This window comes from Pleurodeles waltl, chromosome 1_2 (genome assembly GCF_031143425.1).
Source record: "Pleurodeles waltl isolate 20211129_DDA chromosome 1_2, aPleWal1.hap1.20221129, whole genome shotgun sequence".
Lineage (NCBI taxonomy): Eukaryota > Metazoa > Chordata > Amphibia > Caudata > Salamandridae > Pleurodeles > Pleurodeles waltl.
Window position 1 is genome coordinate 1,226,995,991 of NC_090437.1, and position 16,929 is coordinate 1,227,012,919.

The 16,929-nt window shown below is 42.9% G+C and overlaps 1 protein-coding gene across 1 annotated transcript in view; it reads right to left on the reverse strand.

Annotated features, from left to right (window-relative positions):
- Window positions 1–4,462: 4,462 nt before the first annotated feature.
- The window catches only part of FGFRL1 (fibroblast growth factor receptor like 1), a 271,998-nt gene continuing 259,531 nt past the window's right edge, over window positions 4,463–16,929 (reverse strand). The window contains exons 6-7 of the mRNA XM_069204210.1: window positions 13,447–13,800; window positions 4,463–8,875 (exon numbers count right to left, since the gene is read on the reverse strand). Coding sequence (XP_069060311.1) covers window positions 8,469–8,875; window positions 13,447–13,800 — 761 coding nt within the window. The 3' untranslated portion in view covers window positions 4,463–8,468. The remainder of the gene's footprint in view (window positions 8,876–13,446; window positions 13,801–16,929) is intronic.

Here is a 16,929-nt window from a genome sequence, read left to right on the forward strand (position 1 = left end):
TCTAGAAAAGACTGCAGCTGGGATGAAAGGCAAACCATAACCAGAGGAGGGCCCATCACATGCTGTAACCGGAGAAAGCGTGACGTAGTGTGATGGCCAACAAAAATGTTCACTTCGATAAATCCCCTGTGAGGGAACTCAGCACACAAAGGAGGGACATTTCACAAAATGCACCAATAAAAATAAAGCATTTAAGACAAGCACAAAAAAGAATGAATAGCAGTAGTGGGTGTGGTTAAAAGCCCACAGAGAGATTACAACACGCCAAAGCGCTTGTGCGTTTGACCCTAAAAAAAAGCAGATGTTCTGTCCACTTGCTTATGTATTACACTCCCTGCTTAGAAGGTTGTCGAAAGTGATGCTCTCAAAAGCAGAGCCACTGTGGGCTCAGGCAACAGTAAATACCATCTGATGGGCCTAATGCCACCAGTAATGGTGTTGGACTGGTTGCCCAATGCGGGGGTGGGGGCCTGATCGAAACCATTTCAATTGCTACCCATTCTATGCTGGGTTGCCAATGAAACCATGGTAGGCCAGCACAGTAATATTTTACAGGGTGTCTCACACATTTGCTGTAAACGTCCAGTATTTCAGTGGTAGGTTGCTTGAAGGTTCTAGTCATGGACCCCCAATATGGGGGTTCATTTGGAGAATCCACATTCCTGATAACAGTTCGATTATGCCCTGGTGTACCTGCCGCCAGGGTTATCAATTCCCTGAAAATGCTGCAGACAGGAACGTCTTTAGAGAAAAATACCGATGACATCGGCAGGTATCGCTGTGTGAAAGCTGCTGGGACAGTGCCTAGCCTACACTAGTTGTTTGAGCGGGGGTACCAAAAACCTAAATCGCCTCTAAAACAGTTCTGGATTATTACTGACAAATGGCAAACTTGAGCACACTATTTGTAGTCATTCCTCCCCAGAAGAATTGTATGATAAAGTCACACTTTCATGAAGACTGAAAATAAAATTATGCACGGGATTAACCCTTCCTCTGATTTCCATAACCATATTTATGTTGTGTTTTCCAACCAGGGGACCTTTGCCCTAAGCTGATTGAGTTCAGCCACAAGTCGCTTGATCAGGACACCAGCTTGCTCTAATCTATTAAGTCTCCTAGTGCTACTTAGGGTGTGTTTTCTGGATGGTAGTGGCGTTGAAGTCTTCGCTCAGTTTATCACCAGCATAGGACACTGCTGGCCATACTTTTCTCCTCAGCTGTCTGTCAGAATTCGGTATTCAGGGCTCTGCGTCTTGCTATGCCAGCCTCTGCTGGTACCTTTCAGTCACTACCCACCGTAACAACATGTCAGAGTGCCTACGGGCCTGACTCATATCTTTCTATATATCTTTGTTCTCACTGATTCAATCATTTAATTGGAGTTACATATATTTAATTTTGAAGACAAACTAAGCAGGCTAAAAATGTTCCCCTTTTCCGAGACAGGTGCATGATTAAGGTTTTCTTAAGATTTAGGAAACGAGCCTGAACTCTCTAATGCTCATCCCAACAAATGCAGAGTTCACAGCGGGTAGGAAGAGCACCAACAGAGTGATACGTTTCGTCAGGCAGCGTAATGTCAGGGAGGGCAGCTGGGTTTCAGAACTGTTAAAGATGGAACTTTCTCCTCCTCTCATCAGTAATATCTGATAAGGGTCTGAAAGTCACTTTCAACATTTGTAGGCCAAACGCACAAGCAGGTTGGCCTGTTCTAATCTATCAGTGGGCTTTTAACCACGCCCATCGCTTTCACTCATTCATGGGCTTGCCTTTCAAAAATCCTTTGTCATCATAGGTAAATGCCATACGTTTGTCCCTCCGAGGGGCGGTTTTGTTACCGCCTTGGGAACCGACCCTGTTACATGGATAATTGCACGTTTGCTGATATGATTGACTGCGAGCGAACTTCTTTTTCATTTCGTGTGTCTCCTTCACGCTCATGCTCATGGGGGCCGTGGCACTTTGGATTGGCTCGCTTATAACTGTTTTACTTTTCACTTTCAATTTATGTGACAAGAAAATTCCAGTTAGGAATTTACAACGCTAATAGCTCTAACTCGAACAAATGCAAGACGCAATAGATTGCAAATGCTTGTTTTGTATTGTAAATAAATGTTTGCATTTATATTCACTGCAGACAGTTACTCTGCTGTTTTGCTGTTGGTAACGTGGTGTATCATGTGAGGGTCTGTCTGGAGCATCTATTCCTTCGCAGGCTTTCTGACAAGACCGCACTCCTCCTCGCATTGTTCTTTTTCAGAATCAGAAATAGCTTTATTTCAGCCACTGGCCATAAAAGCACAAATACAGAGGTATAAACAAATTAAAACTGTACATTCCGCACACAATACAAGTACATAAATAGGAGCCACTGTATGACAATAAAAATGAAAAGGCCACATGACACTTCACATAAAATTAACAAGTCAATCGGCAAAGCTTCAATACTGCGCCCAGGAATTTGGCCAATCGAACTACAAGTGAGGGACAGGGATCTGACCTTAAAATGCATAGTGCCATAAGATGGCTATGCACGCCCAAGCGTCTACAAGTGGGATCTAACCATAGGCTGCATGGGTGAGTGTGAACCGGACAAAGAAAGAAAGCATGGGCAACTCTTACGGTCCAGAGGTACAGTGATCAGATCCCAGAACGACTCATATGCACTCGCAGGCTAAACATCGAAAAAGCCATAGGAAAATCTAGAAGAGATAGCCTTCCTGAAATCATCTGCCTCTACAGCATCCCAGTAGAGTGCCTTCAAAACATTTTTGGGGGGAAAAGGACGAAGAAACTAGATGGTCCCATAGATTTATTAGGCCAAGAGATTTAAATTAGTTTTTAATATTCAAAGGCCATGGGACTTTATGACAAAATGTCCTGTAATAATAGTGCTTAATGAGCTAGTTCTGGGGTGCTCCACAACCGCCTCCAGAACAACAGCTCATAGCCTAGCTTTCCCCACAAGGCTTTTCATGCCCGTAACATGACAAAGCAGGTGCAAAGGCTACTCGGGGGAAGGGAAACAAGGTTGCAAATAAATTTGTTCTCCACACTTGTGAGAGAGCTTAGAATAAAGCAGACCCACAATTCTGTCCCATACGGGGCAGAGGCCTCATAGATAAGAAGAGTGGGGAAGATTTGCATGTTGTAAGAATAATATTCCCTATAAAGCTCACCCATGGTTTGCCTGAGCTTCATGACAGCTTTGTCGAGATGGGGTCTCCAGGACATGGTTTTTAGAGAATGTGATGGCTAGGAAGGTGAAACAATCTACCATCATGAGAGGAACACCCCTCCCAATAACCACATGTCCCTTGAATGTCCTGTGTGGGTTGAACAACATCACCTTGGTTTTATTCTTGTTGATCTCAAGACCCGGAGCAAGACAGAATGCCTCAAAACGTTGGAGAAGCTTTCCACCTCTGTGAGTCCTAGTTCCTCCTGGCATGTGTCATAGAGACTTGGAAGCTTTCCTAGGTTGAGAAATGTTGACAGGGTCTCTAGTGCCGATTGCACGAGCTAGGGAACGCTACGATTCCCTACAATCTTTTTTGAACCATGGGTTTCCTTTATGAGCCTTGTATACCCCCAGCGCCTTGAGATCCTAACGGGTGAGTAGCTGCGCTCTATAAACTTTTATTGATTGATTGATAAGAATGTAATCGATCCTACTATTGAAAGTATAGTCCCCTTTACTGTCTCAGGTTGTCCGGCCGTTAGCACCCCTTAGCTTATATTCAATGCTAAGGGCCTTTAATTGTACAGCGACTTGTGTCCATCTCTGAATTGGGGGAATACACAATGTGGGAATAGCCCATACCTGACCTTCAGTGTGTGTTAGGCTAGCGTCATCACCATCTCGAGGTTCGAATGAAGTATTATAATCACCCACACATTGTTCTTTTTATTTCAGGTTCACCAGGTAGAAAATGTTGATACATATTTACTCTTTCTATGTTGTACCCTAGGACATGGATCTCCAAAACAAATCACCCCTGAGAATCCATTCATTGATTCACTGTACATTGCTGTTAGACCCAGAGAGCCATGTCCATTTCATCATATTGAAAAGAGGCGTTGGGAGAGGTCTCCTGTTTGACGCCGAGTCACACCAGAGGCAGGAAACCATCCTAACATATGCAAAGATTGAAGAAAGTCATAATAATGGCATTTACCTTTCCTGACCCCAGCTGGCCACCCACCTGTTAGAAGGAAGTTTCACTCTGATGTCCACTTGGCCTCCTCTGTATAATAAAACCTACGTTGTAAATGTCATTTCTCACTTTGCACCTTCAGCAAACAACTACATGAGGTATTTTAAAATCCTGAGAACATTGGGCCTGACATCCAAAGTCACTGGCCCCATCACAACCACCAGCCCCCGCAGCTTGGAGTCCAGTGGTTAGAGCTTAGCTGACAGGCTGCTGTACAAATAAAAGGACGCCAAACAATACTCAAGTTGCATGAATATTTATTTTTTCAACAAAAAAGTAGCATGTTTACCTAACAAATTTGCCAACAGATTGCCTGCAGAGCTTAGGTCTTCCTAACTTGAGCAGAAGTGACCCATCGCTGTGCTCCACACTTCTTAATTTCAGTAACTGGATTGTGGCCTGCTGGGTGAAACTGCGCCATGCTCATTCCCAAGCATAACAACGGCTGCACAGGAGGCGAGCACAGAGCTGTACTCATAACAGGCTGAGAAGTCATTGTTACAAGGGCTCTCCTCCGCGCCCTAACAAACCACGGGCAAAACCGGAGCTCTGGAACCGACACTGCATGCCAGGCTCAGAGGGGTCCAAAAACTGCTGTAGGGTCATTTTCACACAAGATTTTATTGCTTTATTTGGTGCCCTGGTAAATAAAATCGCGGCTCAATCCGTTTTCTCCACACAAAAAAGTGTATCATTGGTGAATGAAGATGGTTTGCATGTTCACCTTCTGGCTTCCCCACCACAGGGGCTACCTACACCTCAGCTGGGTCTGCAGCTTTAATGCCTCGTTAATGTGCTTCAAGGCGACCTTGCTGGTGCTTTTTTACTCAGTGGTGGCGACAGCTGTTGGATAAAGTTGGTGACAAACTTTCCACGTCTAAGATAAATATGCTCAAAGGGTTGAGGGCGGCTCGTTTACTGTAGGGTTATAGAAACTGGCTCCCCTGTTATTTCATTTTGGGACTCAGGAAGCAAGGGCTGCTGAAAAATGAATTTTTCATGGTGGGCTTGACTTGTAGACACCAACTCTGCCCACATTAGTTAGGGACAGGTTATGCTTAATTTGAGCCGATGGGGCCGGGGGCACTCATTTTTTGGGGGGATCAGCACTTATTTTTTCTGCATCAGACTTTGACTGAGAGCAAGAGAGATAAAAACAGCAGAAGGACAGAGGAAGAGAAAGGTAGAAAAACTCGCAAAGAGAGAAGCAGTCCCCAGCAAGAGTGAGATAACGACACAAGGGATGTCTGGTGACGGATAGAGGCATGAGGTGGATTAAAGACTGCGCATCCTTGGTTTTGGGCGCACTAACATTTAATTGTATCGGTGCGCGCTTCTGAGCAGAACTTTCGGCACCAGTGCTCATTCTTTTGCAAATTAAGCACTGGGTACACTGAAACCAGACATAAGACTTGAGAGCCCCAGTGATGTCCTGCCCTGAACTTCGATGGTGAGTAAACCCGAGGATACGCAACTGACTTCCATCTACTCTAGCGCCTGTGCAATGACAGACACCCAACAGAGTATTTGCAAAATGATAAAAAGGTAGGGACGTTAATGCAGGCAAAGAAGTATAAACTTAAACGATGACAAAAAGAAGCTTCAGAACACTTTATAGTTTAAAAAAAAAAACTAAATATGGCAATATTTCATTTACAACGCTCTATGCAGGAACAAATGATAATATACAGGTGTACACAGCTAGATGCAAAGGGAAACACAACGCAGTTAAAGTGGAAGTATTATCAGGCATTTCGTGCCATATGGTAACCAAAATTGCTTTAACGTACAAAAGGATTTTTTTCAGAAATCTTTAGCAAAAATAAAATCTTATAAACAGTTTCTCAGCCCATGAGTTTGGAATTCAATTGATTAAGATGGCAGAAAAGACATTCTAAATGTGTGTGGGAAATGGCTCACCAATGATTGGTGACCACGACTGATCAAGACAGTGATACTGAAGATGGGGTGTCCACCCCTGAGTATGACGGGAATGCCCAATCGCTGCAACTCTATGGCATCCACAAGGAATGAGCTGCGGCTTAAATAATGTGTCCTAGGAACCTGGTAAACCAATGCATTCAGCAGATACTACAGGTGGGCTGGTCTTTCACATATTCATAGTTACTTGAGTACAAAGAATGCAGTTCGGACAGCTGCCTAAATATATATAATATATATATCCTGTATATATACATATACATGTACAAATTTGTGTATGTGTGTTGATGACTTCCACACAAAGCTAAATGCATACACATTCATACACACACACACACACACTCACTCATACACACTTAAGTACAACTCACATTTTTTCTCATACATCACATATACAAATTCTCCTTTTTATACCATGTGTATCAGAGGTTATACAATGTGTTGAAACATTTGCTTTTCTTTTGTAAATGTTTGATAAAGCTTTCACCTTAACAGTAATTGGGTAACAGTAAGTGGGCGGCTGTACAAGATTGTCAACACAAAGAATATAATAATGACGTAAGTGTATCTTAACAATGTATACAAATAGATGACTTTCCTGTTGAAACAATAAAGATATGATGAGTATGGTACAGTGGTCAGATTTGGAGCTCAACACGTAGAAGAACCTATCTTTATTTTTTCATCAAAAAATATTTATAGAAATGCTTCGTGTGGTGAAAATATTATATATTTCTTCTGTTTATCAAAATAAATTAAATATACTTGGCTTTCGTTTAAAATCTATATAGATCTATTAGACTTTTATACTTGAAATTCTTTCAGTCTTGTCAGCAGAGGCGCTGTTGTGGAGGGCCGGCGAAGAATGAACTGTCGGGGTGCACAGTGTGCGCACAGTTGGGCCGGATCCATGTGAGATTTTCAGGATAACCACAGACCAACTAGTTGAGCTCCATTCAGATACTGAGAATCTGGCGTGGTCTTCTGCCCTCCAGAACCTACATTGGACAACCTTTAATATTACCTGTGAAGACAATATGATATACCGAATAGAGCACAGTGAAGTGTGATGTTCCGTGGTGTGGACTCCACATATGTCCTTTGTGGATCCCGCAGTGGCCCTGGGTGGAAGCGTGTCGGGCAGCTGCAAACACAGGGCACAACGGTACTGCATAGTTTGCTAAAGGGACTGTCAATAGCCTTTGTTAGTCTTCATGGCAGATTGTATATTTTCATCATACTAGTATGCCCAGCAGTCTGTCATAGTCATTCTGCAAAATTACTGGAAATTGCAAGTTTCTGCAACAGGGAAAAACATGAACACTGCTATATATATATATAATGCCATTGATCGAAGGGGTTCTGGCAGCATGATAAATCACAAGACAGTTGGTGGGTTTGTAAATATATATGTCACTTATATGTATATATCTCAACGGAGAACAACTCAAGTCAAATAGGGCCAAATTCATGTCAGATTTCAGGTAAATTAATTCCATTTAGGTTCATGACTTTTAAAAACTTATGTCACGTGGCTGCCCTGAAAATCTGTCATGGAGCCAGCCCTCTCAGTCACACACGGTACACCCCTGAGATATAAGTACTGTTTTCCACCGTCCTTGGGCAACCAGCTATGTTTTAAAAAAACATGCACTTTTAGACCTTAGAGAAATGCCCTTTGAGGCAGGACACGTTCATCCATTTTCAAAAACAATAATAAAAATGAATAGACAGAAAGGCCCAGCAGTCATTCCAGGTGAGAATTGATAAGGATATGACTTCTATGTAGGTCCAATGTCCCTACTTTCTGCAAACTTTCATCCCTTTAAAAAAGAGAAGCCCCAGAAAATTTGCTCCTCCTAATTTTCTACTGAACATGTACCGCAGGTAGCTTGCAAGGGAACTGAAGTGAAGATGAAAGTATCCTCTGTAGGGGTCAGGGGGTGATGTCCAGTCGATAGGCTGTAAACAGAGGACGCATGAAGAGAAGTATCCATGTGGATGAAACCACAGTGGCCAGTCTTCTTCTCTCCTGGCTGCGGTGATGGGAGAATGCAGGAGCAGAGGCTTGGCCTTAAGTCCTGGCCAACGACCTTTCCCATTACTATCCCAACTTTACAACAATAACAGGCAGAAACGAAGTCTAAACTCTTCTGTGTACCAGTCTCGACCTCAGCATTCCTTCATATTTCCACTCCTATGTGCTGATATCTTGTTTGCGGCTCTCAAATGGCAGTGTAAGCTGAACCAAGCAGTCTCTCTGAGGTACCACTGACGAAACACAAGAACCAGGACCATGGCTGCCACTCAGCACTGGTAGTGAATGTGCTGGTGCTGGTGAACTTTGCCCTCAACGTGCGAGTGTGTGTGAGTGTGAATGTCTGTGTACAGCTTAGGGTACATTTTTGAAACAATGCCAGGTGCAAGGGTAGTTCCTTGGGCAAGCAGATGCTGCTGCTGGGCCACATACTCCTCATAGTTTATGGAAGAGATGCAGTCTTTGTCTGGGGCCTGGGGCAAGCAGACCCGGTCCCTGGGCTGCTGCCGGTGTACGGTGGCTGTGGCAGGGGGGGAGCAGGGCTTCTTCTTGGTCTGACAGAGCCACAGCAGGATGGTTCCAAAGATGAAGACTGCTCCGGCAGGGATTCCGATGATCACCGGCCATGGTAGGCTGCTGTTGGAGGACGTCACTGTTTCACTCGGAGGCTTGGGATCTGCATGTCATGTTTTCAAGACATTTCAAAGAAAGGGGGGAAAAAAAGAGTTAGTTAAAATCAGGCAAGTATGATTCGAAACAGATGCCATGCACAAGACTGACTTTGTTTAGGCATTTGCAGGTTAGATCCCTGCCAAGTGTAAAAAAAAAAAAAGCGTGAATGAAGCTTTAACTCTAGTTGTTCCCTTAGGGCCCTGAAGGACAAGCAGTTTTCTTATGTGAAAGGCCACTAATGTTGGTCTTTTCCTGCTACAGAAGGCCAACAATGTTCGGACGCATAGGTTGATTAGGTCTATCACTAACCAGCGAGTCTGGCTTCTCAAACGAGGCTATCACCAATCCCCCCCTCTATAGTCAACAACTGGGAGCCCCGTGCATGCTGCTTCCCTTGTGCACACCTCCGGGGCACAGATTTAAAAGCGGCCACCAACTGTGATTGATAGGAGGGCAACCTTGAGCAGCATTGATTCAAAACATGGAAATAGGCCTTCTGCGGGCCAGGATTGATACAAAGGATGGTACTAAGGTGCGCAAGCAATGGGAAGCCTAACACAAACTTGAAACTCAATCTTACATTAAGAACAGGCTTCGCTTGGCCAGTACATTCAGCCACGCAGGTAGGCTGCACCTCTCCACCGAGGAGTATGTCAGTCCCGCCTGCATTAAAGCTCAGGGGTCCTTCCACTTATGCGGTGTGCATACCCCACAGGTTGCCCTGTCAGCAGCAATCAACTCCTACCCGAGTACTACCTGCATCGAAACTGAAAATATTATGCTGAGAATGAAGCACTAGGAATGACTGTCCCAGCGGAAGTCGTGATCTACCTGGTAGAGGAGGACTATAGCACCAAACAAACGTAGGATTAAGGCAGGGTGATGGCACTCTGGTACTCGCCCAACAGTGGCGGAGGTCTAGAGAAGGGGCTTTCCTCACACAGACACATATTCCCCAGTGAACAACTTTGAAATTGGCACAATTATGCAGAAGCAAATGCCCTCACATGGCTCTGTGCTGCATAAGCAAATCAATTCCAGGAGTACGCAGTGGTAGGTTTCCAGGTTTAAAGAGTTTTTTTTGTCACGTGTCAATAGTGGCACTAGCAGAGAAACCGTACTCCCTGTATCTATACGCTCTTTCATGCACTGGACCCAGCGCACGGGCTGAAACACTAGAAACTAAAGTCCCCAATCGGACATTTCAAAACACTAACTACCGCCCACGAACAGAAAGCCTTGGCCAGGCTCCGAATCAAAGACAAAACATCAACTATCTGAAAAAGAAACAGCAAATATTGGCCTTCAAGCTCCAAGGCGATGCAAAAAGATGCCTTTCAGAAAAAAAGTCATTGTGACTCACTGTAAATAATGATTTATGAAATGTCGTAATTTAGATGCTACACTGTGTATTTCTGGCACAGGGGGAGATGTATACTTCTGACAGAGGCTTGCATGGTGCCAGGAAGGTCATGGGTAGATCATACAAATATTTTGTATGCTGCAAGGAGGCCGCATGACATTGACTCTACTCAAATAAGTTAATGTAACATTTACATTAGCACTAACTACACTGTTTAGTTCTTAGGTTTTGGGAAATAGTTTGATTCGATCAAAAGTCACCATGAGAGTATCAGAAAACAATAAAAAAAGAACCTAAATACTCAAAAGGAGTCAGTGTGCTCCCGATTCACCTAGTTTAGTAAAGGACATTCTTCAACCACCCGTCAATCAGAAGGAAGAGTTATTTGCTGCTTAGACTAGTTACTGAAGCCTAATGGATTCTCTTGAAATTATGCGGAAAGAAAAGGAAACAACGCGGCACATTCTGTGGCACTATTTACCCACGCTTAGTAGACGGGAAGACTCACCCCCTAGTACCAGTTTAACGCCTTGATACAGCAATGAAAAGCAAAAGGGAAACTGTTAACCTTTTCAAAGGGTCTTTCAATACACTGCACAGTTGTTAATATTTTTTAATAACTTTGTATCCTCTTGAAGTGAAAAGAACACCCTTTGGCTGAATTTTACAAAGTATGCAGCAGAGGGACTACATGGCAAGTGTGGCAAATCCAGAACTATGCAGGAAGAGCTGCAACCAGTGACTCGATTACTTCCCGTGACCCCAGGACCTTCAAGGATGTGACACGTGTGTGCTGGGGTGGGGGCTGTGGGGGTAAGCAAGGAGTCATTTCTCAATGCCTGGCTGATGAGGTGGCCACGTGCACAGGATCAAGAGTACTCCAACACATTGGATAACCCAATGGAGATATATGCTAACTTGTGTGGTACTCATCCAGCACTGAACATCCTAGTCCTGCGGTTCCAATACTTGCTGGGAGCTGGTGACCGGGCACAGAATACTGTGTTTTATTCAGAATTTAAATGAAACAACTTAAAAAACCTACAACCACTTGCTCTGCTCTGCTTTGAGTATTTCTATATTTCCTACAAGAAGTGGACAGGTTTGCACATGGGCCCTTTAACACGTGTCAGCAGCTTGAATGAAGTAAAATAAAATAAAGTTTACGTGTGTTTTTCACTGTTACAAAAACAGATTTAGAAGAAGAAACAGCATTTACTCAACTCTGCCCCGCTAATTTTCAGTGTGGACTATTTACCCATTTCCTTGTATCTGCACATGTGCGAGGAACACTAGGAGGGGAGAGGCACCACGCATGTGTCTCTAGCACAGCACAGATGTGGGAATCCCTAGCAGCCAGTATTCCAGCAGCTGCTTGAAAGTAAGTCACATGTTTCTGGAAGCCACGCATCAGACGACAACTGTCTTCTACCTAGTAAAGGGAGATAGAGAGAGGAGCACCCATGGCATAAGATGGGAGCGTCTCCTGCTCAGAAATTGAGCTGCTAGTAAATGTCAGCAGCGTGGGCTTGTGAATCCATGCATTTATGAGCACAGCTGTACCCGGGCACCAAACTTCCAAAGCTAAGAGGAAGGATGGCAGCAGTCGCTCTCTGGAAGGACTTCTGAAACATGCAGGACAGTTGGTCCCAGGTCAACATAACTGGTCTACTGGGAAGCTTCATGTAACCTCCTTCTGAACAAATACCTATGAATCTACGTCTAAGGACATCCGCGTTGTATCTGCACCATGTGTATGTATTGGAACTGTATGAATTGTACATGGACCGAGTGCATTTAATTGGCTTGAGGTACATCACAGCTGCAACCTCTTCTGCTCTCCTGATGGTATATGTAGAGCACACAGTCTATGAGCAGTATGGCCTTGCTGTGCTCAACCGCCTGTGGCAACCCTTAACAGATGGATTCAATTAGACTGTCATGGTGTGCTCAGGTAGGTGTTCTGGTGCGGCTCTCGGGTTGCATTAATCTCTACGTGCACAATGCTGGCGTGGCCAGGCATGGCCACAGGGCTTTACTGGCTGGTTACACAGGAGATTTTCTGAGCATTCTATTGCTGGCCACATGGAATGTTTAAACTAAGGTGCATGGGTATGCAGAGTTCTATCTAATGTGTGCATGCCTCTGTAATGGTGACTGATGTTACAGTATTGTGTTAAAATGAAACTGAATGTGTGGGGGTGCCGTCAAAACCTGCTTTGATGTATCCAGCTAATGTCTTATAAGGACTTGGTTCGTGTGTGTGTGCGCGTATATATATATATATATATATATATATATATATATATATATATACACACACACACACACACACACACACACACACACACACACACACACAGATACACCTGTAAACATTACACACAGAATACAAGTTGCAGATTTATGTGTAAATGCTTCTTCCAGTACTTTGTGATTAGAACGGTATTTCACATTTTAAATAGCAATGTCTATGGAAGAAGGATTGGATAATGTGACAAAAACGCCACAGTAACTTCGGTGCCCCTGTGACAGGATGACGGTTAAACCTGCATTCAAATACAATCTCTAACTGTTTGTGTTTTGGGTTTTTAGGTCAACGGAACAAAAGATATTAACTAAAATGGAAATATAGTACATAAGGGTTTTGTACAGGTTGTTCAGTACAAAATGGCAGATTTCTTCATGTACTTGATCACAATACCAAAGGGAGATTTCTTTGCGGTTTAGGAAGAAAAATCACCTTGTCACATGTGGAAAACATACTTTGCAAAGGGACTGTGGGGGCCATTTTGATAAGTATGAAAAGTAAGTATGCTCTTATTCCGGCAAATTAAAGTAAGAAAAATGACATACTTGTATAAGAGTATTTGGAAGCAGATGCCCATCCTGCATGGCTCCTCCCACTAGAACTCTCTTCCGCTGCATCTTTATCTTGAACCCAAATGCTGCAAGCTGGGAGGAGTGTACGTGGGGCCTAAAACCGTGCTCTTTTCTCCTCCTCTGCCTACCTACACAATTTCAAGACCATTTGTTCTACCACCCTTCTCTTCCTGTCTCTTGCTGCACTTTCCACAGCACATTTGCTGGTCCACCTTCTATACAATGCAGCTGAAACTAATAAGTAAGAACGAAAACCCACAGGAGAAAGAGGTCCTATCCTATGAATGTTGTGTTAATGGGTACAACAAGGAAAGAGGAGCGATGCTCACCTGGTAGCACTGTCAAGAAGGCACTTCTGAAGCTGTAGCCCATGGTGTTGGCTCCAAGGCAGATGTACATGCCAGCGTCTTCTTCTTTTGCCCTGGTTATCATGAGTTTATTCAGGTAGGAACCGTCGGGCCGCGACCAGACCTCGCCTGTGGGCAGCACAACAAACTTTTGCCCGCCGACGTCAATGGTGGAATTGTACTTGTTTTCCGTGCCATACTCCACTCGCTTGAGCCATTGGATAACGGGCTTCACGTCGCTGCGGACCTTGCACTGGAACGATGTTGTCCCGCCATAATCTACCGTTGTGTTGACAGGGTGGGTGCCCGTAAGAATGGGCTTGGATCTCGTCCTCTCTAAAATAAAATAAAAAATACATGTAGTTGCTTTACTGACTTGTTAATGCAAAGGAACATTGCTTCTTCGAGGATCTGTACTCTATGACATAAATATGTAACACACAATATAATCTCATCCTTAAGTACAATTTATGGTAAAAACACAACCCTTTGATGGAAGTGGCAAGAAGGACAGTGCAAACTAGAAGTGGTAATTCCAGACGGCGTCAAAAAGAAAAGGATACCCAAGTCCACCCAGATAAGGGGCAATATGCAAGTGTGGCTTTTACCCTCACTTTTACTGACCGTATGAGTAGATTATGTTTGTAACTGAGAGGTCAGAGCTCACCGAATGAGAGTCCAAAGCAATGGGGTGATTTCCAACACTAAAATCCCAACAAAATGTTTTACTGAAACAAAAACGAGAAGTAGTGCAAAACGCCAATAAAACACTGCACCTACTCCACGTAGACACCTATAAATGTTTGGGCTCATCCACAAACCCCTACTACAAGAAAAAAAAAATCAAAAACATACTCACACACAGACTGATTCACTAAGCTGTTAAAAATAAAAAATAAAAAAAGGGAACTTACATCTTAAAAACCTAGCGTTTCTGTGCTTTGATTTTGACTTTATAATAGGTCTCAAAGAATTCCCGACTAGCAGTTTCAGATTCTCGTGTGTCTAAGATTTTCACATACTGAAATGTAACACATATAGCAACATATTTCTTTATACGGGAGTGGAACGCCAAATTACATTATAAGCAATGAAATGTTTTTCTCCACAGAAAAATGTTTTTTACCATGTGGAAAACCCTTACCCTAAAGCAATGTGGGGTGTGTGAAAATTGCCTCATCACTGCCACACTGCGAATACATTTAGTGCTACCACTCACAAGAATGGAGGTATAAATGCAAAAGGTTGGCGAATGATCGCAGATTTGCTAATTTTTGTGCTTACCAAATCTCAAAGGTGAACACCCAAATAGAAATGCCCACAGACCCGCCACTAGGAGTGGACTTACACACATGGAAATCCCACCATAAATGTTGGATTTCTTTATAATTCCTATTTAAAGGGAAGAATCCCACAATTACGGAGTTTGTACATCAAAAATGTAATTTTGTCGTAAACTATATTTTTTTACAATCTAGAGTAAAACTTAATTGCACAAAACCTTTCTCAATCCGGCCTGTAAGTTTACTCCTATATTGATACAGCATTGCTACCACATGAAAAATCCGAATCAGTAAGTCAGACAGAAATGAGCATTTGAACTCTTTTATATCTTTCCAAAAACAGTGAGGGGTTTGGGGACCTTTTGTTGATGTCTAATACCTGCAAAGCTGTAACTTTGTACGTTTGCAACATTTTCAATGACCATCCCTCTGCCTACACGCCGGCAACACAAATTCACCATTAAACCTATTCTAATGATGGTGGACATTTCATCACAAGGAAAGTTGTTCTACCATTTTAAGTGTATATTCTATTCTAAAATTCCACGTTTCCCAATTCTGTACACCAGCATGTGGAATTTAATACCAAAAATAGTTTTTAAGTTGCACTCAACTGTACAAAAACATTTGTAAATCTTGCCTTCACAAAGGCAAAACAAATTATACTTGTAAAATTATTAATTTGATAGTGTTCCGGGCAAAAGACCACTCAGCTGCCTCTGTGACTGTCAAATGTTTCTATGGGAAGACACCTCCCAAACTTTGGCTTACTTCACTGATTATTTTTTTCATTGTTTTTTTACCCACAGGACATTTTTTTCCCTCTGTAATCAGTCCACTTCCTTTACATCCTCTTGTAGTTTCTGGATTATAATTCCTCGTTCTCCACTTTTGAGACACACTCATGCCACACATGTGGAAGTAAACTTACATGTGCCTATGTGGTAGGGAACTATGATCAAATGTTTGGGTAATCACAGCTCTCATAGCTCTTTCATGCCTGCCCACTCTACCCTATGTTCTTTCGTTTCTCAACCATGACACTACACTTACGATGGCCAAAAACCCACAGCGCAGATCTATTACAGTGGTGGAAAAGCCACAATACAGATTGATGTTTTGCTGATGTAAGTTCAATTTGCTTTTTCAAATTTCTACTCCTCTTATTCTGTGAATCAGGATATGGCATCCTCAAAAGATATTGTGCAGAGAATGACTAAGCATGCAACAAGATTATAGCACCATCCCCCACTGCTGTACAGGTGTTTATCACAAACTACCGCTTCACTGTGATAACCAATACAAAATACTGCTATGTGAAAACAACTGAGTTAAAACATTTACTCTTTGAGACATATGAAGGAATATTTCAGTGCTTTTTAGTTTATTTTATTTTTTATGTCGAGCGCACAAGCGTTTTGACCGTTATAAATACTGTGGGCTTTTAACCCTGCCCACCACACGCCTATCACTTTCATTCATTCCTGGGCTTGCCTTTCAAAAATCCTTTGTTACCATTGGTAAATGCTTTACATTTGTCCCTCTTTGGGGAGGTTTTGTTACCGTCTTGCAGACTGCCCATGTTAAATGGACAATTGCATGACTGCCGATACGTTTGACTGCGAGCAAACTTTTTTTGTGTATCTCCTTCGCGCACATGCTCATGGCGGCCATTGCGCTTTGAATCTGCTCACTTATGTGAAATTTTTTACTTTTAATTTTCAAGTTAACTGGTAAGAAAAGCCCATTTAGGAATTTACAACACTAATAGCTCTAACTAAAGCAAACGCACGATCCACTGCATTGCAAATGCTTGTCTTTTTGTTAATATTATATTTTTTCCACATTGCTTTTATTAAAATAATACATCCACATACTGATGGGACCCCCTAAGTCTTCTCCTTTCCCCCAATGGCATGTGCTATTTTAGTGCTTACAGAAGAAAACCACCATAAGCCTTCCTTACCTTCCTGCTTTGTGATTCAATTTAGCTTCAGAATCGCAATTTAAGGATACCTCTACGGAAATGCTTTGGGAGCAGGAAAGAGAGGGACTTTGCAGATATCAATGTTTCTGCACCAGTATTTAAGCAATGCTGTCTAAATCGCCCTGGATGTGTACCTGTATGGAAGTACAATGTCAATATTTATCTGCCATCCAGAGGGGAGCTTAACCAACGCAG